The sequence below is a fragment of the Rousettus aegyptiacus genome, unplaced genomic scaffold (assembly GCF_014176215.1).
Source record: "Rousettus aegyptiacus isolate mRouAeg1 unplaced genomic scaffold, mRouAeg1.p scaffold_m13_p_9, whole genome shotgun sequence".
In the NCBI taxonomy this organism is placed as follows: Eukaryota; Metazoa; Chordata; class Mammalia; order Chiroptera; family Pteropodidae; genus Rousettus; species Rousettus aegyptiacus.
Window position 1 is genome coordinate 4409732 of NW_023416312.1, and position 25313 is coordinate 4435044.

At 41.3% G+C, this 25313-nt stretch overlaps 1 protein-coding gene across 2 annotated transcripts; it reads left to right on the plus strand.

The window, feature by feature from the left end:
* Positions 1 to 1691: 1691 nt before the first annotated feature.
* ZRSR2 (zinc finger CCCH-type, RNA binding motif and serine/arginine rich 2) lies at positions 1692 to 24924 on the plus strand. Of its 2 annotated transcripts, none has more exons than XM_016118764.2 (11): positions 1692 to 2117; positions 2490 to 2569; positions 6629 to 6710; positions 9486 to 9594; positions 9789 to 9875; positions 12591 to 12629; positions 13244 to 13362; positions 18143 to 18356; positions 21012 to 21067; positions 21790 to 21899; positions 23998 to 24924. In XM_016118764.2, exons 1-11 carry the CDS (start codon positions 2077 to 2079, stop codon positions 24441 to 24443), a joined length of 1383 nt encoding a protein of 460 aa, XP_015974250.1. In that variant the 5' UTR covers positions 1692 to 2076; the 3' UTR covers positions 24444 to 24924. The 2 variants fall into 2 exon arrangements, with proteins under 2 accessions (XP_015974250.1, XP_015974257.1); XM_016118771.2 differs by having other exon boundaries at positions 2074 to 2117; positions 2490 to 2699.
* The last annotated feature ends 389 nt before the right edge of the window (positions 24925 to 25313 follow it).

Below are 25313 nucleotides of genomic sequence, written 5' to 3' on the forward strand. Positions count from 1 at the left end.
TTTTCTGCTGACAATATAAAATAAAAATTTAGGCATTTTCCCATAGAGGAAGGATAAACTAAAACATACATACTTGAGAATAAGTAGATGATATATTTCGGGCACCAAGAAAAACAGAAAATACATGTTCCATTGTAGAATAAAGGTTAACTTTGTTCTGTTTATTGGAATATCATAGCAGAATATATCTTTGCACTAAATTTTTACACACCTTATTTTTATCTTATGATTTATCAATTCAAGTGATGCTAAATATAGTTTGGAAATGAAATTGGCTTTTAGAGTAACTTCTGTAATGAAGTTAACTTTTTCATGAAAATGGATTCAGAAGTTAATTGCTGTAGATAAATGTCTCCTATAAAAGGAGATTTACATTTGCTCTAACTCATAATAAAATCTAAATCCATATCCCTTTTTTATTATGAGTATCTTCCTAGAAGACATTCTTGCTTATTGTTACTACGTGGAAGTCTAGTGTAATTCATACGAAATGTTACAGCAACCCAAACATTGATGCTTTCGGAATGGCAGTAATTCTCAGCCTAAGTCCTGGTCACAGGAAACAGCAAAATTGATGATTTGCACAGCTGCATTGTGTGCCACTCAGTGCATTCTCTAGTTGGGGATATAACTGTCAACTCTCCACCTTCAAGGAGTTTAAGATTTAATGCAAGCAGCCTTGTGAAAGCAATAAAGTGCAATATAGTGTAATAGGTGTTATGAAAGGTGAAATATTTGTGCTGGGAACACATGCAGGACAAATACCTAACCCACTCTTGAGAGGGTTGGGAAGTTTTCACACCGATGATGATATAACAGCGAATGTGTTGTGGACACTACCACCAGGCACTATGCCAGCATGTAGCATGCTCTAGGAACTATTATTACTCTCTCGATTTTTACAGAGTAGATGACTGAGGTCTAGACATTAAGGAATTTACTCAGATCAGAAATTCAAGGTTTGAGTTTCTCAGTCATTCCAATTCCAAAACCTATGTTCCTAATAACTGATGCTCTGAGCTGGACAAGGTCCACTTGGAGGTGTGTTACTCCAAGTATCTTCGGAAGAGGAAGGAGAGTAAGGCTTTATGCAGAATTTGGGCTTCCAAATGATTCCAAGGAGGGACTAGGGGAAGCAGGGGACAGTCTAGTAATTGAGTAGCTCAGTCATTTTGATTTGGAGAAGAGAAGAACAAAGTTAGGCCAGGGAAGTTATCCAGTCTCTCAAAAGGCAGGTTACTAATCATTTTGCAGCTGCAATGTGTCTTTGGTAGAATCAACTTTTTCTTGGTCTTGTCCCTGGCCTTGTATGTATACTTCACAGCCTGAGTAATAGCAGGGCTGATGTTACTTTCTCAATCCCTACTCTCATTGCGACAGTTTAAATCCTTGTAACTTCTCACCTAGATGGTGATATTCTGGCTTTATCTCTGATATTGCAAACCGGAGTGATTTACTTAAAACACAAATACGACCACAACAAGCCTCAACTTGCCCGTACCATTTTATCTTATTTATGTATTGGTTCTTCTCTGCTTCTAGATGGTAAATTCCTTGGAAGCAGAGGTTGCACCTTTGCAGCCCCAAAAGTTAAGTTCATCTCTAGAGCTATCCGGTGCCAATGGAAAGGGGTGGAGTCTAAAACTTTGTCTAAGCTGACAGGTGGAGCCGCAGAAGGGGGCGGAGCTTGGGGAGATGTCGGACTGGGAAGCTAGGCGAGCTGCTGTGGGTAGAGTGAAGCTTCGCGAGTGGATGAGAAAAGAGGGAAAAGTGTGACTTTAACCTCCTGGCTACGAGACACCCCTCTATAGTGTGGGGAGAAGTAGTGATAAGGCATTGGGGAAGCAGTGGGAGGGAAGAAATATTTCCAGGACGGCGAAGGAATTTTCGGGAAGAAGACATTTAGTTGTGCACTGTTTCGGAAGATGAATCACCTACAAACAACTCCCACTTTCCGTCTCGGATGGGTTCCTGCCCGCCCGAGAAACCGCGGGGCGCCTGCGCCTGCGCGCGGCTGCGCTCTCTGTTGAGCCCGCCTCTTCCGGCGGCTCTTGTGGGCGTGGCGGCGCTGGCAAGATGGCTGTTCCCGGGACGCCGGTTCTTCCGGAGAAACCCAGGTAAACTGGGCTGAGGGAAATTAGCGGGCCGAGGCTGGGCATGGAGCATATTCAAGCAGGAAGTAAAGGGGAACTAGGCAAGCGAGCGAGCCTCCGCGGCGGCGCGGGGACGCGCTCCGGACTATCACGGGCGTCTGTCGGCCCAGGGAGGCGAGGGAGGGTAACAGGTGTCGGGATGGGGAAGACCTGCAGTCTGGGCGTGAAAGGGTGAGGCAGTGGTAAATGCATGTGCTTTCATCGAAAAATGGGAAGCAAGATTTTACTCCCGAGCATCCGGGCGATTTCCTGTAACTAGATGCGGACGGGGGCTCGGGCAGGCGCAGCCACAGGTGCGGCCACTGACTCTGGAGTGTGCGTGTCTTGTTTTTCCAGCCACAAAAAGTATAGGGCCGCCCTGAAGAAGGAGAAGCGCAAGAAACGCCGGCAGGAACTCGCTCGATTGAGAGACTCAGGTAACGGGCTCACCTTGTTTCCTGTGTATGAAATTGCTCTCCTCACTGCCGTCCTTACTTGAGATCCCAGTGTCAGAAGGAAGCCAAGTACCGTATCTGATAATGAATTGCTGTGGCTACTGCCTCCCAGGTAAAGTTATGTTAGACTCGTGTCAGAATCAGTGTTAACGTACTAAAAGGGGGAAAAAAGTCATAGCGAATCATCACCCGCTAATTATGTGTAAGTATTTATGGAGTATCTAATATTACAGGTGCAGGCATCACGAATTACAGCAGCTAGCACAGCTCTTGCACGTAGTAAGTATTCGGTGAATATTTTTCTTTGTAAAACCAGCAGGAGTCAGGGTTTTAGACATTCTGCAAGTTTCTCTCAAACTTGAGTAACGCAAGAGACCCTTTGTTAACTCAAATTGTTATTAATGTATTACCGAAATACGTATGCAAAAAACTAGTTATGAAATGCTTATTTAACTGTAAAACATTTACAAATTACACAGCCAAGCGAAATCACACATCCAATAAAAATCAAATCTATGTTTATATAATGTTACAGATGGCGGGAAACATGCTCACATGAATACGGTACTGATTGGAGTTTGGAATGCACTACTACTGCTTTCCTGTGGTTATTTACCACTTTTTTTTTAAATCAAATACCGGAACCTTCATCGTGTCATTTGGCCTTCCTATGGCAGAATTTAACATTCACATATGAAGCCTGTCTGTTTAATATACTGAAATTAATACTACTAACTTAGTTATAAAATTATATAATAGTTCTGAATGCAGATGGAAGCACTGAAATCACACAGGAGTATTGGATTATAATGGTTGCCATCCAGGTTATCCAAAATATGTTTATTAAGTTATCTTAGACACATGCGGTGATGGAAGGAGACTAGACTGTGGGTGATGAGCACACAATGGAATATATAGATGTATAAAGTTGTACACGTGAAACATATAATATTATTAACCAATGTTACCTCAGTAAATTTAATTTTAAAAATAGAATCAGAAATGAAACGGGGACAAAAAATCTTATCAGACAATTCTTGAAGTCCACAGACCATGAATGGCCTCAAGTAACCAGAATTTGGAGGCCTTTAGAAACATAGCCATAGAAGTTTTATTTACCGTTGGAGTTCCCTGGTAATTATTTTAGTGGCATTGCTTGGAATATTTAGAATGGAAGGAGCAGTGTGTTTACCTACATCCTTTTTTAGCATCTCCTTTTTTATGCGTTCAGAACTGGTCCACTAGAGGCAGGGTGAAGAAGCATCAGGGAAAAACTAGGTAGAGGGTGGGTTGGAGTTATTGATGCTCTTAGTGATACCCCCACCTCCCTTAAAGTTCTCAGCTACCTTACTTGTTCATTTAACCTAGTTTCTTCGAATATGCCTTTTTGAACCTTTTTTTCTTTCCCTGTTTGAAATCCTAAAGCTGTTGTATTATGTTGATCCTCCCTCCCACCCCCGCCCCCTATTTGCAAAGTGTGTCTTTGTGGAGAGACAGGTAGATGGTGTCCTTTTGCAGTTTAGTCAGTGGAAAGATGCAGGTTACTGGTCTGCTCGGGATTGTATGGCTAATGGCAGATCCAAGGCTAAGCATTTGTCTCTGGATGACTGCTCCTGCTTTTGTCCACCCTGACTCACAGTTTGTTATTTCGTGGTGCTTCATGAATACTGTAGCCTATCAAATACTACAGTTCATTGTAGCACACATTGGATGGCAAAAATTACCCAAAAAGCTAGAATGTAGAGATATTATATAAGAATTGCTGTAAGAGTGAGTTGACAAATGATTGGTAGAAATTTCTGGAATATCGGCCTCTCAATTCCAGGTAGCCACTTTAGCATCCAGTTCTGCTTAAAGTAATCTGAAATGAGCTGCCTTGTCGCAAATTAAGGTAACATTAACCCATTTCCTGTTTGCCCTGGGAATACTTGCCAGCAGTGCTTGTGGCTGCAGTGTTTACTCCGAGGTAACTCATGGATTACAGCCCTAACCTTACCCCCAAAGTTTGCCCCAAAATATCTTGGTTTTATTATTTTCACATCGCTCTAGTATATCGATAGTCTTTAGAAACAAATGACATCATTCTATTTATAGTATTGTCTTCAGTAGTGGTATTTTTATTTACAAAACATGGTAATTCTCAGTTGCTGAAGATATCAAATCCCAGAAAACGCAGCATTTCTACACGTGATGTTAACATTGTTCTCGAACTTGTTAGCCAAAGATGCATTTGATGAATCCGCTTTATATATACATTTCTGTGACATTAGGATTAAAGACAAGTTCTGTTTAGAAATAACTCCAGGAAATTTTTATATTTTCATATCGAAAACCAGTCAAATTTGCTTCAGCCTCAAAGAACGTGTTCATGTAAAATTAAATTTACGCTAGCAACGAGTTTGACTTTTTTTCCCTTAAATGGGAAGTGGGTTAAGTATAAAAGGCAAGTTGGAAAACTATAGCATGATTCCATATAGCTACGATTACATATGTTGTATATGTACCATCACATATATGTAAAGACAATGCTGCACCCAGAACTATTAGTGATCACCTCTGGAGTGTGAGAGCTTGGTTGGAGGCAGGATAGGGGATTAAGTGAGTCAGACAGCGAATGCGTTTGCATATCAGCCAAGTGCAGGCAGCGTCCAGTCCGTGGGCACACCTCTAAGTCACCCGGAGCCTCTGTGCCAGGTTCTCTGCAAGGCGCTTTATGTGCATTAGATTATTTCTCTGAATTATTAGATACTATTTTATGTGAGTTAGAACTTATCTTAATTTTTACCAACTTTCTTTTAATTTCATGTATCAAAATAATGTTTACTTGCTTAAGAAAAGTACATTATTGTAATTAGGAGGATGTGAGCCTTTGGTGAAACCTATAGTCAATCTATGTGACAAACACAAAATCTTTTTCCTTTAAGCCTGAGATCTTCTGTTACATTTTCTTATGATCACTTCAGTTTTCCTCATTTTTTCCCCCCTCAAATTTGAATTCTGAATAGGAAAGGATATGTGTTTATTATATGAAAAATAGTTTTCCTGTTTTTATTTTGAAGATGTTCCAGTGTACTCCAAGTTGAAAAAAATATCACAAATGTCTGTGAACCCTTCACCTAAATTTGCCAGTTGTTAACATTTCGCCTTTTTTTTTCTCTCTTTATATGTAAATAGATACATACATACAATTTTTTTCTGAACCCTTTACATGTCAGTTGCAGATATCATGATCCTCACCCCTAAATACTTTGGCCCGCATCTTCTCACAATAAGGACCACAATATTAAACTTGCACCCAAGTAAAAAAAAAGCAAGAATCAGTGATATAAATGGGCCGTATTTAAGCTTTCTCAGACCAAGATTGATTATTTTGTGAAGCTCAAGCCGCTTGTCTGGTGGAATGCCCTGAATTCTGGATTAGTCTGGCTTTTCCTGTTTTAATCTTTATGGCAAAATACATGAAGCCGATGCTGTGTGCCTTTCATTGCATACATCAGGGAACCTGTAATGTCCATGGTTCCACATCTGGTGATGCTAAGTGTGGTCTGTGCTGCCAATCTGGTGGCTCCTTCGTAAAGGATGTTTCCCCCTTTGTAATTTGTACTCATCTGCGGGCTGCTATTTTGAGATGGTGTAAATATCCTCTTGCCGATAGGCTTTCTTTCATCCAGTGTTTTTAGCATCTGTGTCTCAATTAAGTCTTAACAGTGGGGTTGCAAAAGTGATGACTTTATTTAAGTGTCCTATATTTCTTAGTCACCATTTTTCTGTAAAGATGGATGTTCCCTCCCACACCCCCACCACCTTTTTGAGTATCACTGCGGAACCATCAGTTTTAAATTTAACGTTTTATCTACCACTGTCATCGTTATTTTTGATGTTCACATTGTACCATATTTGGGCGGTTGGAGCCCTTGGTTTTAGAAAATTCTAAGAACAGGTTCATGCTATAATTGTAACAAGTAAAGAATGTATTTTTTCCCTGAATTATTGCCTAAGGGTTTGTATACTCAGTTTAATAAAACATTTAAATTCCCTCAGGACTCTCCCAGAAGGAGGAGGAAGAGGAGGAGGAGGAGGAGGAGCAACAGCTAGAAGAAGAGAAGCAGTTGGAGATAGAGAGGTCAGTGCTGATTGAAGCACTTCTTGTGAACCCAGTCATTTCATTTGAATCTTACGTCTTTACTAACTAGTTAGGGTCTTCTTTATAAAATCTTATACAGAATCGGTCTTCCACAATACCCTGGATGAGCTAGTTAATTCTCTAGGTGACAGGACAAAACTAGTTGTCATTTTTTTTTTTTTTTAATGGAAGCATTTTTCACTGTTTTTGCTGATTCGTAAATGTTTTTTAAACATCAAAATAAGTGTGAAAGGGCTTCAATGAATTCAACACTCCCAAAGATAGTCACTGTTAAGAACATAAGAAAGTGTAGATGTACTATACATGCATATTTCTATAATAAGATGCTATTTATACATATCTTTCTATAAGTTTTTTTTTTTTTTTTTGCTAAATTTATGGGACATTTCTTTCAGTGTTGATGCAGAGATTATTTCAACCATTTCAATGGCAACGCAATATCCATTGTATAGCTATAGCATAATTCTTTATTCATAATTTATAATTCTTTACTAATGAACATTCAGGTTATTGCTATTAAATAACATTCACTTACTATGCACTATTTACTATTATTTATTAATTTACATTCAGAATTTTTAAATTTTGCAGCGGGCATCTATGACTAGATATCCTTGGTAATTGTCCTATTATTTCCTTAGGAAAATGCCTAGAAATGAAATGGTTGGGCTGAAAGGATAAATATATGTAAAATGTAGATGGGCGGGTAGGAAGGACATCCAGGGTGCAGTCTGCAGCTCCTCCAACAGCGAATCAAGGTGCCCGTTTCTCCATACCTTCACTCACACTAAGTATTATCAGTTTTTAAAACTCCTGTGGTGAAAAGTTGTATTTCATTGTTTCAGATGTACACTTCTAAATTAGTAAGGTTTACTATCTCTTTAGATATTTTATTACTTATTCATAGATTGCTTAAGTCTTGTATCTTTCTCTTTTGGGATATCTGTTTTTAAGTTTGTAGTGTAAGTAAGCAGTGTTATTGCTTACGAATATTAATCCTTTATCATATGTATGTTGTATATTTTTCTCATTATTCATCAGTCCTAACTTAGCTTACAGCATTACTTACCATAATTTGATTTTCACATCATCAGCTTTCATGATATCCGGCCTTGGCGTGTGACTTAAAAAGACCTCCCTCATCCAAAGATGACAAAAATATTGTGCTACTTGCTCTCTCAGTATTTTTCAGGGATAGTTTTTTTTAAATGTAGTACACAAAAATGCGAATGTAGTTAATGCTACTCAACTATACATTTAAAGTTGGTAAATTTTATGGTATATATTTTGCCATGATAAAAAATAAATTTTTAAAAGGATAAAAAAGCTTTATAGACACTCTCTAACCGTTTAGTGTGTTCACTGGAAATGTTGCTACTTTTCTTGTAATTAATTCCTCTTATCTACCTAAGCACATAAATAGGTCAGATTATCAAAATGACCTCTCCCCCCACAATACAGTAGCGATTGGGAACATGGAGTTGCATTTAGCCAGATCTGCATTCCAGTCCTCGCCCTGCCACTTCCTAGCTGTGTTCAAGTTGCTTAATCTCTCTAAGCTTCAGTGCCCTTGCCTGGCATGTGGGTCAGTCAATCCTAGCACCCACCTCGGAGAAGGAGGAGAGTAGACGGGGTGGGGTGGTAAGTATATAGTGCCTAACATAGTATTAGCAGGTAGGAGGTGCTGTAATAACTCTGGTTCTCATCAGATTTCTGTGAAGATGATGCACAGTTGACCCTTGAATAACAAGGAGGCTAGAGGTGCTGGATCCCCAAGCGGTCAAAAATCTGCATGTTCTTTTGGACATATGCAGTCTCTTCCATGGTGTGTTCCTGGAATCTGCACTTGGAAATGGAATATATTTTTCCATAAGAGTATTTGAAATTATGATTAGGTCCCTGGGCTAGACTTAAAACCTTACCTAACTCCTAATGTTGCTGAAGCAATATAGAACAATTTCTTAGATTTCATTTCCTGTTTCCAGATTCAATGGGAAAGTATAATCCAGGTTCTAAACACTCAAATGGCTAATCAACTTTTGCAATATAACCCATCTTTAATTAGTAACTTGTGATATTGGATGTCTGAGACACCATTTTAAGATAATATCACTCTTTATAGTTTGTCATTTAAAAAAAAAAACTAGATACTGCTTATTTATTTTTATAACTCCTCCTCATCTTTTCTTAAAACCATAGCTTTATTTTAAAGACACGATCACAGCGTGGTTTTATTTTCCGTCTTTCAGCAGTTTCGGTGCTTGGGGCAAACCACAGGGGTCTCTCTTAACTAGATGGAGTAGCATCCAAAGGTTTACAGCCCACGATGCCAGGTTCCCTAGTGCCGCAGTCTCGGCTGCCACTTTTAAAAGGAGTAGAATAGGGAGGGTAATACTTCCTGAATGCGAAAAACTGTATGTGGCTTTGAAACTTCTTACTCACTTCATTGGTACCTAAACATCACTATAGTCAACCTACAGAGAAAGTTGCGTCATTGTTTTATGTAAAAGATGTCACAGATACAAAGTGTAGAAGTGATGATTAGAAAGCATTACCCTCTAGGAAGATAGTTGCTGAAAAGTAGTACTTTTCAGATTGCTACTCATACCTTCTCTTTCTCCTACCCCCACTTAACTACTTTCTAGAAAGCGTCTTTCAGGGTAGTTTAAACATTCCCAAACATGTCATTTTACTATTGTGTGTGTGTGTATTTGTAGATTAATGCCCACTTCTTTGATTACGTTATTTCAATAGGCAGAAATTGCATGAGGAGTGGTTGCTACGGGAGCAGAAGGCACAAGAAGAATTCAGAATAAAGAAGGAAAAGGCAGAGGCAGCTAGAAAACGGCAGGAAGAACAAGAGGTACAGTATTAATCAGATAACCAGTTAACTAGTTAACCACAACTCATTAAGAGTCATGCATCTTGAGCTTAAACTGGATATCACCCATTTTACCAGTGTTAAAGTTTTTCACTTATTTGCCTCATATGTTAACTGTTTTAAAACGTGAGTCTGAAAAAATATTACTTGTCATTCTTTTTTTCCCCCCTGTAAAGAGAAAGTTAAAGGAAGAATGGGAAGAACAGCAGAAAAAAGAAAAAGAAGAGCAGAAGCAGAAGCTACAGGAGAGGAGAGAAAGAGAGGTGATTCCTGTCACGGGAGGATAAACGCACTGCGTATCCTCTTAGTGAGCAGATGTGGCGTGTGGCGAGGTTGAAGAATAAGCTATAGGCATAGCAGGGTTTGGGCTTCGGGATTTCGTTTAGAAAGAGTCATGTTTTTAGTGTATACACTAGAATTTCCTTCTGATGCTCTTCTTTCGGTCTGTGCAGTGGCAGATGCCTTACGGTTTTTCTTCTGCTTTACTAACCTTTTTACCCTGTATACCAGGGATTGGCAAGCTTTTTCTGTAAAGGGCCAGAGGGTAAATACTCTGGGCTTTGTGGTCCGTATGGTCTCTGTTGCAAACACCCAGCTCTGCTAGTGTGCCCTGAAAGCAGCCATAGATAATCTGTACATGAATGGTTGTGGTTGCGTTTCAATAAAACTGTTATTTATTTCCAAAAACAGGCAGCTGGCCCTTGCTTTACACTATGTACCACTCTAGAGCAAATGGTTTTTCTGGGGTTCTGTTGTATATGGGTTGACTTGGTTAAAGAATAATATTTTGTATTGTTTTCACATATATTTAGTTCATAAGAGACTTAACTGTTTATGACATGTCAGTAAGAATTAATCGATTGAAATAAATCAGGAACTCAGATTTGAGGAATTAGGAAAATTTTTCATTATTAAACTTTGCCTTCCTTTCCAATTGGGCTATAAACACAATTGCAGCTAACACATAGTTGCTCGTTTAAAAAAATCAGTAAGGTTATATGTATATATCTCCTGTATTTTCAGAATTCTTTTTAAAGATCGATTTGGTATATTTCGCTGCGGTTCCTTAACGGTGTATTTATTTCAAAGATATCACAGCTCATCTTGCCTTGACTGATTCATCAGGAGGTATCTTTTCTGTAATATTGCTGACTTTGAATGGCATAAAATTGGGTAGTTAATCAACTTATCATGGGGAAAAGTACATTTGTTTACATCCTAGTTATGATGGGTTAGAGACAGCCTCCGTGACCTTTGTTTTTTGTCTCAGGCTATCGGTTAATTCCAGTACAAATCTTAGATACCCTAATTTGAGCATGGCTTGCCAAATAAGGCATGACCTCAGTAGGTTCTTAGAGGCAGGAAAATTGTTTGGAGCTTATCTTTTTTTTTTTTTTTTTTTTAGAGTAACCAATCCCCATTTTAATGGTAGAATATTCTTCAATTGAGGTCTTTCTGTCAGTAGATAAAAGCTGAGGCTTTTTTTCAAAAAGCTCAGGCTTTCGTTTCAAAGGAAGTCTGGCGAAACGTTAAGGAGAAGTGGGTAAAATGAAGTCAATTCTGAGCATATATAAAGGGACATGCAGTCTGTTTCCACTGTGTGCTAAGCCGCTCCATAGTGGATGGAGAGAGATCAGCGAAAAAGACAGTCCGTGCTCTCACCGGGTTAGTTTTCTAGGTGAGAGCCAGATGATAAGTAGGGAAGAACTCATTTTACATGCTGTAAGATCATGTTAAGAGCTATAAAGAAACAGAGCAGGGAGTCATGTGATGGAGTGGCTGGGGCTGGGAAGTACTTCACATCGCTGGTCAAGGAAGGCTTCTCTGGAGAGCTGATATGTGAGCTGACACCCGAGTGCTGAGATCTCAGGGGAAAAACAGGTCCAAGCAGAGGGAAGAGGCCTGAGCATGGAGCTGAAATGTCAGGGTGCCTGAAACCTAGAGACCAAAGCAAAGAGCCGCAGGAGAGGAGGTCAGCAGGGTGGGCAGGGTCAGGTCACATGGGGCCTCCTAGGTTGGAAGGACAGGTTTGGGTTTTATGCTAAGGGTAATGGGAAACTGCTGAAGGCTTTTTAAGCAGGGAGTGACTTTACCAAGGAGGCAAGAGTGGAAATAGGGCGACTAGTTAGAAGGCAGCTGCTCCAGATGGGACGTGGGGGTGGTTTGGGTGATGGTAGTGCCTAAGACAGAAGTACACAGATCGGGGTGTGATGAGGCGGAGTCGGCAGGACCCTGGTAGACTAAATGGACGGGGAGGGGAAGGAAGCGGAGAGGAGCTCAGGTCATACACTTGCAGATTCTTAGTTTGAACTGAGATGGGGCATTTACATGGGTGAGGAGGAGGGACAACTAGAGTTCCGTTTGGAGCATGTTAAGTTACCAAGGACACTTAAGTGACCAGGTGGGGTTAGCAAGTAAGCAGCTAGCCAGATGTCTTTTATGTAATGCTTGAAGGGTCTAGGGAAGTGAAGTCCGTCGATCATAATTTCAAAACTTGTTTAAATGCCAGTGAGGTCAAAATTTACTGGCATATTGCGGGACTTCCTTCGCTTTAACGAAAAATTTGGAATTTTTCATCGATCCTAATTACTCTCGTTCATGTCATATTTTAGCATCTGTTAAATGTTTATGATGTTTCAGCTAGCATCGCGCTTTATCATCATTAATACCTCATCTTAAAAACTAGGACATGGTATATGTGCTCAAATACACTAAATATTACTGTTACTGAAGCTATTATGATATTTTCAATATTTTGCCATCTCAGCCATTAAATGTCCTGTTTGAATAAAAACTCTCACCTATATATCCTTTGAAAACTTCAGAAGACCTGTGCTGTAGAAAGCAAATTAACTTGAAACCTTTTGTATGTGTGGGTTTTAAAAAGTTGTTACACATGAGATTCTTAACCAGAGAAACCAGATGTGACTTACCTGACTCCCAGGTTTTCATTACCCCTATGTTTGCACCATTTGTAGGAAGCTGTGCAGAAGATGCTGGTACGGGCAGAAAATCAGGTATTTTTAAAATCTTTCATTAAGAATTTGAGACTGATAAACATTTTTTTAAAAAACAGCACTTCCAGTAATGTTAATTTTGTGGTACACTGTTTAGGTCACGTTTGCGTATCTGGAATCACTTTTGTGGCTCTGTGTTCTATGCAACAGTAAGAGCCACAAACGTTTATTGATGAACATAAACGAATGGGATTGAATCCCCCTTGTGGACCATACTTGTTTATAGTCCTTAATGTGTGCTTAAGCAGCATCACACACTCTCACCCCCGAGGGACCATTTAACGTGCTTTAGAGGAACCTTGATTTCGTCAGTGCTGGTTCCCCAACAAGGCCTTTGGCCCCTCTCAATCATGGACAAAGGGAAACCTTGGTGACCGCTCCTAATGGCTGTAATGGTGCCTGATAATGGGCACTGGCTGGGAGCCAAGAGAGACACACAGCTCGTGTCTGAGGCACAATTGTTTGTAAAGTCTCTAATGCAGGTTACAATTGAAATGCGTACGTTCTTAAATGAGTCTGTTTGTGTTTTTGACCACAATATTTGAAGACATCGTAAAAGTTTAATTCTTCATGGGTTTGTGCGCTTTTGGTAAGCTCATGGTTTTTTTCAACAGGTGGAAAAGGGTTCCACATGGCAAAACCCAGAACCACCCACAGACTTAAGAGTAATGGAGAAAGATCGAGATAATTGTCCATTCTACAGTAAAACAGGAGCTTGCAGATTTGGAGATAGGTAACTAATTCATGTTATCATGTTATTATATCATGTTAGAATTAAGTGACTCAAAATGTTGAAGTTTTTGGGTTCTGGTTTTGGGGGTGGCACAGGCTTGAGTTTGAAATGTGTGGAGGCTTTGCAAGCTTGTCTGGAGGGCCTAGTAGGGGAGCGTAGCTACTTTTGTGCCCTTGACATGCCTTTGACCGAAGAGCAGTCCTCTCTTCGGTGGGGGAAGGGAGGGATGCACTTGGGGTGGTGAGGGAGGATGGAGACACCCGCCTAGCCAGCCAGATAGCTGATCAACCCTGGCTATCAGTGATGTGACGGATGTTGCAGCCAGATCACCCTCAAGTCCAGGTTTGAACTGTTCACAGCGAGGCATCTGCTGCATCCCTGCTGCTTCTCCAGTCCCCAGCTGTCCATCCTCCTCTTCCCCCAGGCCTCTTCCCTTTTGAGGGGTTTAGCCCAGTTCTCTGACGGGGCTCCCTTTGCATCTTCCATAGCTTTGTGGGGACCTTTTGCTTCTTAGTTTCTTTCTGTGCTTGGATTAGTCCATGTGAGACAACTTAGATGGGGAAATCATCTGTTTCAAGAGACCGGAGCTGTCTGGCTTTATTTTTTGAATGACAAACACTGCGCACAAAAGAGGCTTTAAAAAATTGGATGCCTAAAGGGATGGCTGTGAAAGACAGGGTCTGAGTCGGGGGCGGGGGCGACTATTCTGTTTCACCACTCTCGGTCTGCTCCAGCTCAGCAACAGGCCCCAGGTTCAAAAACTGGCCTTAGCAGCTGTCACTTTGGGAAGATAACTTAAGTTCTCTGTACCTTAGTTCTCACGTCTGCAAAATGGGCATTAAAAATAGCATCCTTTTTATCGGGGCTATGAGGCTGAAATGGATAAAGGCAGGGAAAGCGGGTGGAACGGTGCCCGGCACATGGCAAACCCTCTTGGTGTGTCTGCTGGTGTTTTCATTTTGTTTTTGTCGTCCTTATTCTCTGAGACACTCTCGTTCCCAGTGTCTTTGGGATCATTGTTTTTGTAACAGGACATTCATGTGCAAAAACTAAGTGTTGATGTCTTCATTCATTTAGTAGATACTTGTTTATACCTACTGTATGCCAGGTAGTGGTGATTTTTATAATGTGGCCTGATTATGAATGAACAGCTCAAATTAGGTAAATAATTTGTAATGGTGACTGAATCCATCCGAGGCAAAATCTAATTATTACCGTGCATTCTGCAGAGGGAAAAATCTAATTGTATCTGAGTATCCTATTCTAAAAAGGGGTATGAATAGGTCATTTCACATGATTTAATGAGAAACTGTATGTTGTCTCTCTTGTCTATCTTATTCATAAAATTATCCATGATGTGAGTTTCCTTTTTTTCTTTAAAAATATGAACCTTCTCCATCATTCTCTTTCTTTTTAAATTTAAGCCTAAACACTATTTTACATTTTTTAAGAACAGTGGTTCTTAATCTTTGATTCATGTTAGAATCATCTAGAAAGCTTAAAAAATGTCCTACCTCAAATGGAGTAAATGAGAGTCTCTGAGACTTGGACAGCCATAGTTTTGAAATGCCCTCAGGTGTTTCTGATGTGGCCTAGGATTGAGAGGCGCTCATGCAGGATATGTAACTCTTTGTGTATGTCCTGCATCCAGAATATCTATGAAAAGTCAATAGTGAAAGCTGCCTCCTGAGAACCTGGGAACTAAGGAAAAGAGAGACTTTATTCCCCTTTGTACTTTTACAAGTGTTTTCCAAATGTATGGTCAGTTTCATCAAGAAATAGTAATGAATGATGTAAAACAATCCCACTCCCCCCCCCCCACCAAAGAGAAAAATAGACAGTGAATTACCTTTGAAAGAAATACGAGTTCACATTTTTGTGGGTAGTTGAACCAGTTTATATTTAAAGTTTTCTGGCTGTAGGATTCCTCGTTTATGATGTATCTCTAACATTTGCTTGAATATTAAGACTTGTGATCATCTGAGTCTGACTCTCCTCCTGTTGAGCATAAGTGAGACGAGGGGAGATGTCCTGAATGGGTTCAGGGAATCAGTGGACGGTACTTACTTACGGAAAGGGGATGGACTGTCAGGCTTCCTGAGAGTCGTTTCAAGGAAATACTGGTAGTGTTCAGATTAGTTTGTGAAAATTTCTTAATATTTTCATAGGCATATGAAATTTCATCATCACAACTATCAAAAAACGACAGCGTTTTGGATATTTTCATCATTCAAGTGATGAGTTGTGAAATAAAATTCTATGAAATTAGCAGTTACAAAATCCAGCACCATCCCTTCAGACAAAAATACCACGCCCCTTTTACAGGGGACCACGGGGACTTGCTCCATCCAGATCATGCAGCTCTTCTGTTGGGCTTTGTCACATCATCAGATAAACACTTCCACAGCCTAAGCATTTTTTTGGTTTTGTTTTTGTAATTATTAGAGTTTAATTCTAGGACGTGCTATTTATTCATTACTTAGATACTTAAATCAAGCAAGACTGCCACAAAATCTCATAAACATTACCTTAGCCCAGGGACAAGCCAGCAAATGGTGTGGGTCTCCAAATGTCCCCTCAGGTACAACTAGCTGACTAGGCCCTTGATTTTAATACATCCCAACAGCTGATGAGCTATGTAGTTCTTACAGAAAAGGAAGAATGTGCGAGATCTCTGGGAAGACAGAGCTCTTCCTGGCATCAGATTTGAAACAGTTCTCCCATGAAGTACTGTATAAAGACATTGAGTAGGAAGGCAGACAGTAACTTCAGTAAATGTTTTATTAATAGTTGGGACATAATTTTCAGGATACTGTGTCTTACAGAGGCCTTCAATAAATGGTTGCAGCCTAACTGCAACATACATATGAGGACAATGATGGCGGGTACCTGGAGTGCTCCCAAGAAAGAAAAAGTGGCCTAGTCAGCTAGCTGTACCTGAGGGGACATTTGGAGACCCACACCATTTACTGGCTTGTCCCTGGGCTAAGGTAATGTTTATGAGATTTCGTGGCAGTCTCGCTTGATTTAAGTATCTAATGAGTAAATAGCATGTCCTAAACCAGGGGTTCCCAAACATGGCTGACCTCCAGGACCAGGTGGGGAGTTACTTTGAAAGTATTGTTCCCGAGGGTCGGGCCTGGTTAGTACTTGAGGTGTGAACAGATGGCCTGGGGCAGGACCTGAGAAATCTCAGTTCTCCCCAGGCGATTCTGAGAATCACATAGGCTTGGTACCACAGCTTTCGACTGCCTTCCCAAGCGTCTCTCATCTTAGCTGACTTTTCAGTAGGGGCTGTAAGACTGGCCTTGAATACACTCGGATTGTATGGCCTGTCTCCACGCCAAGCGGGGATTTTCCCTAAATGAGGACTGGCTCTGTTTCGAAACTCTCACAAATGCTCATTTGACACCCTGGGAACTAGAGCCAAGTTCCTTCAGAGAGCATAAGCCTGTGAGCATAATTTTAACGTTGTTTAATTGGTTTCTGGTTTAATTCTGCATGTGCTTCACACTTGTAAAATTCTGATTCACCACAAGCACTACCAGCCAGGTCGAATCCTTTCTCTCTCTGCTGTTGGTAGGTGAACTTGGGAAGACGGATCTCATCACAAGGTCTCCAACTGAAAAATCTAGGAGGGTCCTTTGGAAAATCAAACGTTTCACGTTAATGAGCACTGTACATTTCCGAGCTGGGCATTTTGTATGCATTATCCCACCAGGTGCACAGATATATATTATGGACATGGAAAATGAGTATGAGTTAAACATTTAGTCATTTCAGGGCCATTGTTTTTTCCAACACTTGCCTAATTTTCACTTTTTTTCTTCCTAAATTCTGGGGTATTTTTTTTTCCCCTAAAATTTTTGTCCTAATCATGTTTTTAACAAGAAAGTTAATCAGGAAAATTGTGATATTTCGGGATCTTGAACTACATTTTTTTCTCATTTCATTTTAGAAGGAAGTAAATAAGAAAATAAACTCATAGAAAAGATTTTTTAAAATTACTTAGAAAGAGCCTGGTCCAGTTTACACTATGAAAAGAAAATTGTTTTTCATAATGGTTAACCTCCATTTATGTAAATATTAATTACATTTATCATATCATATGTAATGAACAGGTAGTACACTGTAGGTTAACTCAGATGCCTTGGGTCCTCTAACCAGCCATGCGACTTGGATAAGCGTGCTTCTCTAGGGCCTCCGCTTCCTTCTTTGCACAGTGGGGATAATACTAGCCCCGACTGTCCTAACAGACTGCAAGGATCAGGAGAAAAAATATAAAAATGTCATGAAAACTATGAAACGCTGTACATATACGAGATTGAGATACTCTATTAGCTGGAAACAGATCATCCTCTCTAAGCATCAAGTTAGTCGAAGATGGCAGAACCAGGATTGCATTGTTCCTACCTTTCCCCCGATTCTCACATAGGGTATCTGTGTGCCCGTCACCGCAGTTCGTCACACCAGCTGACCTTCTTTTCCCCTCTGCTTTCACATGTGGAAGGCTTCCTGAACTTCATCAGAAGGCAGCTTAGCTGCATGTGAACTTGGAAATAATTTCCAATTTTACATTTTAATGAGAGTCAATAAAATATTGGCCAATCTTAGAACAGTTTTCTTCAGTGTTGAAATTTCATGTCTGAATGGGTTTTATTCTTACAGTGAAGTTGAAACAGCCAAGCTACTTGAACGTCTGTCTCAGTCTAAAGCAAGCACTTTACGTGGCATTGCCGACCGTCAGACCACTGAATCGAAGCGTCTCTTTCACGTGCAGGTGTTCACGTAAACACAATTTCCCGACGTCGAGTCCCACCCTTCTTATCAGAAGCATGTTTACAACGTTTGGAATGGAGCAGTGCAGAAGGGACGACTATGACCCTGACGCCAGCCTGGAGTACAGCGAGGAGGAGACCTACCAGCAGTTCCTGGACTTCTACGAGGACGTGCTCCCGGAGTTCAGGAACGTGGGGAAGGTGGTCCAGTTCAAGGTGCGCGCGGAGGAGGGCCGGCTCAGCTCGCTCTCGGGTGCCTACCCGGGCTGGGTGCGGGGGGGAGGGGGCCGTGCGCAGCGGTCCGTGCCGGGCCCGTTGACTGTCACGTCCTCCTCGCAGTACACGAAACCGTGTGCGAGCATGGCAGTCCCCGCCAGGTGGGAAGGCTCTGCACCTCTTCAGTACCTTTGCGGTCCAGCTTTCCCAGCCGATGAATCGTCGGTGGCAGGCCGTGCAGGTAGCCGGCCCAGCACTCAGCAGAGGCCGCCTGCGATCCCTGTGCGATGGAGGCGCGCTCCCTGCCCCCGCAGGCAGTGAACGCAGTCACATAACGTCCGCCGTTACCGAGTTTGCTGTTGCGTTCTCGTCGCATTGCGTTGGCAGTACCAGCTTGTAGCTGCCACCCTGGGTGCAGGTTTCTTCTGGGGCTACCCCACGATGTAAATCTTGATTCCTTTTTTTTTTTTTTACATTATTTTTATTCAATGGATACTTAACAATACTGAGCATAGTGTTCCCACAGTTATGGTTTGTGATGCAGCTATAGGGCAAAAAAGAGGCATTCAGATCACACAGAATTATTCTAGCACCTTCCTTGATGCAAGAGTGAAGTCAGATGTAATAGCCACTGGTGCCGGGACCCAGTGGTTGAATTCTGTCACAGTGAAGCCTCTTGCCTTGTGATTTGATCAGATCCAAACCTGAATGATTCTGTTACATTAGTGTGGGGAAATGTCTCGTGATTTGGAAAAAGCTACGAGTAAATCCGTGAGATTTTTCCTGCTGGTTGGAAAGGACAGGAAGTTGGAACGGCCAAGGAACAGAGCACTCATGAAACGCAAGGTTATACTTCTTTCTACTGCTTTTAAGATTTTTAAAATTTTTTCTTTCTCCTTTGCCTTTTACTTCTATTGTGTATGCATTCCTGTCTTCACACTGGTCAGCACAGGCAATAAACACGAAAGCAGAAGCGCCTGGCCACACGTAACACGGCGCCACATTAGCGCGCTTTGCCTAGGCCTGCTTTCTCGAACATGTCACCTTACCTCTTTGTGCCTTTTCTTCATCCCAAAAGTAAGGGGATTGGACAACATCCATGGTTCCCCTCGGGCGTCCCTGCATTGTCCTGCTTCGTGAAGGCCACGGTGGAGCCGCTTTCTGTACTTTGGGCTGGGTAGGGGAATGACACCATTACCTGCCACAGGCCACCCCCTAACTGCGCGAATTTTTTTCTTTTGTTGAGAAGTCTCTGCCACACTCATGCTAATCACATTGGCAGTTGTAAATGGAAAGCTGTTAAGTAAATTTTTAGCAGGAAAATTTTCAAAACGTTATATTTATCATGAAAAGCTAACAGGTCCTTGGGAACCACTGGCTGATGTGGCCTCCCAAGGCCCTGTGGTCCTGCTTCTGAGACTGGTGGTATCCATTGTCATTATGGATCCTGCCTGTTTTTGGATGCTCTAATACAAAATAATCTGGAATAAATTTTGTAAAATGTTTATTTTGAAAACAAAAGCCAAACATTAGTATGAATATTTGAGGACTTTTTTATACCATTATATGTAATCAAATCAGATGTGTCTTTTGAAGGCAAATCATTAACTATTCAACCTGACAAGTAATAAGAACGGTGCATATTAAAATGAGATATAGTTATACCTATCAGGTAAAAAAAAATAAATAAATTTTCTTAATGCCAAGAGTAGGGGAGGACGTATGAATTAGTAAAGCCACTTCGGAGGGCAGTTTGTCAGTATGTAGAGAACTTGAAGGTGATGGGTGTCACCCGCTTGTGGCTCTGCACACCAGCGAGATCCGTGGACCCATAATGCTTATGATGAAACATTGGGAGCGCCTTGGCTGTCTTGTCACTAGAGGACTGGATAAATTCATCTGATAATTTGCCATATCCAGTATATAGTAAAGTGAATCATTAAGTTTATAGGATTACATCTTGAAAAAAGAATGTGAATAAGTACTATTTATATAAAATTTTAAAGTGTACAAAGCAATGAGTATACATAGTTTACATGTATGTACGTGCTTCTTTGTGTGTGTATACATAAATATGTGTATACCCATACATACATAATAGACGTGCATTTTATGTCTCTCTACGTAACACGTGTGTATTTTGTGGAATGCATATGATACATGTGTGTGAGCCTTTCGTGTGTATGTGGCGGTGGATGTTTGTGTCGGAATGTGAGGGATACACCCAGCCTCAGGATAGTGCTCATGTATGTGATGGAGGAGGGAGAATAGACCGGAAGGGCTTTTAACATCAACGTGTATGCATTTAAACATTCTCAGTCAAAAAGAAAATGTTAGTGTTAAATCTGGGTGCTGTATAGATAGGCTGACTTCTGGTCTCTATATTTTCATGTATATGTGAAACATTTCATATCTATGGAACAAAAAAAAAAATCTGGACCAACAGGGATCGGATAACTGGGGCCTCTACCACCGTTCCGGTCTGAAATATGCCTTAAATGTGAGGAGAGTGGGTTGTGTCTCGATTTTGGAATCTTGAATTGATTACTTTTGGTAGTGTGGGCCGGGCAGAGTGCCTTGGTGACTGAAGGGATTCTTTCCCTTAGGTTTTTTTGATTTGTTCTTTTAGTGATGGAATTCTTCCTTGCTCCTTAGGTCAGCTGCAACATGGAACCTCATCTGCGGGGCAATGTTTATGTTCAATATCAGTCGTAAGTATTCTGAACATAAAGTATCTTCACATCCTGTTACAGTATAATGTTGTGGACATCTGGGATTTTTACACTGAAAACATAGGTTTCATGTGCATGGTATTTTTTAAAAATGTAAATATTTAGAGGTGATCTGGAAATATAGGAGGGATTTGAAAATAATACATTTATTCGTATTTCCATCTTTGTATACTTTTAGAGTTTTGAATCTTTTGCAATATAGTTACATTTTTACTAATATAACTTTAATAATTAAATTACCGAATAATAAATGCATACCGACAAGGGATAACTAGAGAATAGGAAAGTATAAATTGAAAGCGCCAGGAATCGAAGCCCACGCGAGGTCAGCATGCAGCCGTCGTATCGCTGCCGCTCGTTTCGCTGTTTGCCTGGGCCGCGCCATGGCTAATGGGTTAATTAGCCATCGTAATAAGGAGAGCAGCAGTCCCAGCCCAGAAGGAGCAGGCTCTGACCACGGAAGGCACTTCTGCATTTTCCATGGGCCAATCTTTTGGTTTAGGAAGCTTTGACTCGAGTCCATTTCCATGCAGCAAACCTCTCAGAGAGCTAGTGAAAGGGGTTCCTGAATGGATTTCGAGCACAAAAGCGGTCAGCTTGGTGGCCCTACAGGAAACTAATAAGGGGGTTAATTAACAGCAGGGTTCATCGGCATCGTAGGACGTTACTGTAAAGTGCAGCCTTTGATTTGTGGTTTATAGGGAAGAAGAATGCCAGGCGGCGCGCTCTCTGTTCAACGGCCGGTGGTACGCAGGACGCCAGCTCCAGTGCGAATTCTGCCCGGTGACCCGCTGGAAAATGGCCATCTGTGGTAAAATACAGCGCGATCCCCCCCCAGTTGTTCCACTGCTATGTAAAGGCGCATTCTTAGGGGGAAACCACCTTTTAAAGGGGTGAAGCATAGCTTTGACCTCACACGGTCGATGAGCTCAGGTCATTTTATAAGGGACGCCACATTTTAGATCTGTAACAGACCTTGTGGATCGCTTTATGCATGTGGTGACTGTCACAGCGTACTGGTGACAGGGCTGGGGCCGGAATTCCAGCCTTCTCAGCCTCCGTCCAGGGCCCTGTATCTGACACTTCGGGAAGCCGGAGAAGTCGTGTCTGGGAAGCCACCTTTTCCCTATTGCGGGTTCAGAGGTGTTTGTTATTCATGGGCTCCCCTCATTGAGCTATGTTTTTTCCCCAGTGATTATCTCTAACGAATCTTTGGTCATCTTTGCCACCTCTAGCGTTCCCTGCCTTCCTTGAAATATATGCTTCCGTGTGGTAGAGATTGGTCGGAGCCGCAGGCTGTGGTGAGGGTGCGTTCAGCCACACCGACTGTAGCGGTGTTTTGATGGCCTCGTTCTTTTTTCATTTCTGTCAGCTGAGCGCAGCCAGACTGTTGCTGAGGTACCTGGAAGCGAAGGGATGGAGCCCTTCCCTGACTCTTGTATTCTACTTGCTTGCTTAAAACCTCTTACTTAAAAATCTGTACTTTATACGTCGGAATCTTTGACCACCTGGTCTTATTGGATGCTATCAGTTAAAAGTATTTATTGAAGGAAGGAAAAGAAGTTTAGAATTCTTTGCTTCGGAGAACCGGAAGAACCATTATTCCTTAAGTTTAAATGCTCAGGGACTGAAAGGAATGGAACTGTTTTCTCCATAAAGGCAGTTACTTTTGTCAGTTCCTGGGAATCCATTGTGATTTCGATGAGTTGCTTGTGAGTGTGACTTTGACTCCCCCAAAGCAAGAGGCTTTTTCACTTGTTTTATTATTTTTTTATCATTTTTTAATTATTATTATTTTTTTAGGCGAGGCAACCCTTGGTTGACCTCGCAGATTGCAAGGACCTTGTCAGCTTACGGTCCCTTATTTTTTATTTTATTTTATTCTATTTTTTTACGCCTGTAGCACCTGGGATTCCTAGGTGGTCTCCCATCCAAGTACTAACCAAGCCTGACCCTGCTTAGCTTCCAGGATCAGACGGGATCGTCACTTGTTTTTTTAAATAACGGTTTGGTTATTTTCTCTAGTAATTAATGGTGTTGAGCATTTTTTCGTGTCCTTATTATTGGCCGTTTCTGTATGTTCTTCAGAGAGATGTCTATTCGGATACTTTGCCCATTTTTAACTAGCTTATGTCTTTTTGTTACTGGGTTGTAAGAGTTCTTAATATGTTATGCAGTTAAATCTCATCGTGATTTGCAAATATTTTCTCCCATTTTATGGGGTTGTCTTCATCTCGTTGTTATCCTTTGAAGCATGAAAGTTTAAAATTTTGATGAAATCACGTTTGTCTTTTTTTTTTTTTTTTTTTGTGCCTTTGGTGCCATCTAAGGATGCATTGCTTAGCTCGATGTGACGATTTTGCTTGTATGTTTGATTCAGTGGTATCATTTCATGTCTTACATTTAGCACTCTGATCCATTTTCACTTTGTGTATAGTGTGCGGAATGGAGGTATTTCACTTTTAACTGTTTTACATATTTTGGGAATTTACTGCTGTTAAAAAAATGAATTGATGTCCCGAAAGCACGATGCCACAGAGTCTCCAAGGGCTGGTTCTTCAGTGTTGATTAGGGACGCACACTGTCAATGAGTGGGATGGTGAAACCCTAGAAAAAATTATGTGGTCCCCATTTGTTTGATTGCACGCCACACCATAATCCGGTAGAGGAACAGGATATTCTGGTTAATTGAAACTCCTGATTTCTTACTTCTCACAGTGCTGTTTGTTAGAGCATTTGAATATATTTGAAATTCTGAGAACCAAAACTGTGCCATCAATTTACGCAGTCCTCTTTTAAATAATACACAGGAGAAAACAGTTCTGTCACACGCGAGCATCGGAGACGTACCTTCTAAGAACGATTGAGTGCCAGCAGTAAGTGCTAACTTCCTCGCTGTTTCGTCGCAGGTTTGTTTGAGATACAACAGTGCCCGAGAGGGAAACACTGCAACTTCCTTCACGTGTTCAGAAACCCCAACAATGAGTTCTGGGAGGCTAACCGCGACATCTACCTGTCTCCAGAGCGGACTGGCAAGAACTCCGAGAGGAGAGAGAGGCTGGGCCACCACGACGAGTACCACGGCAGGGCCCGGCGGCGGAGAAGCCCTAGCCCGCCCCGCTCCTACAAAAGGAATGGGGAAGCGGAGAGGAAAAGGAGAGGCAGCCACAGGGGCAGGAAATCTCACCAGCGCACGTCGAGAAGCCGGGAGAGGCACAGCTCCCGCAGCAGGGGAAGAAAAAGGGACCGCAGCCGGGGCCGCCGGGGCAGCCGCAGCTCCTCCCGGTCCAGGAGTCGCGGCGGGAGGAGGTCAGCTAGCAGGGACAGAACTGTTCTGACTTCCAAGTCCAAATAAACCGACTGCGGTTTTACACGGTTCTACATCTTATTTATTGTGGCCAGTACCCACCTGGCTCGCGTGCTCTGAGCCCACGTGGGTTCGCAGGTCTGGCAGAATGCCCTGGAACCTGGAACCCTATTGAAAAATGCTCTGATTCTGCTATAATTGCTGTATTTAGGAAACCTAAAATGTACAAATAACTTGAAAATTACTTGTAATCACAATCCTTAAGATAACCGGTCAACACTGGAGCATTACCCTAGTCTCTGTTTTCTACTGTTTTGGGTGTGCACTTTTTTCCACATGAAGTTCACATATGGCTGCAGTTGAATATGCTTTCTTTCAGTTCAAACACTGTCGTATTTTCATCAAGCCCTATTCTTAATGTTATTTTTACTCATGGCATAGCGTGAAGCAGTTTCTTCAGCCATGTCCCTATTGTTGGATTTTTAAGTTATAAGTTTTGCACTATTAAAGAATCCTGTGCTATAAACAATCCTGTGGTGGATTTCCTTATACTTTCGTACATTTCTTTAGCATAAAATATATCAGGATATATAAATACTGAAGTATTTCCAAATTGCCCTCCACAAAAACGTTATCAATCACACATTTTAGTTTTCCCACACCTCAAGTTACTTTGCTCTTTGCCAGTTTGGTAAATTTTATGCATTTAACTGCTCGTTTCTGTACATACCGGCTGAGCCAAACACTTTTTTCTGTATTTAATAGCCAATAAATTTGGTTGGTTGCGCTTTATTAATCTATCGGGTTTTTCTACATACAATACCTGGGCAGTCTTTTTTATTTTAAAATTTACTCAGTTTTCAAGTATTAAAGGGTCACCAATTTTCCCCCTCCTTACTACCCCATTTTTGCACTCCC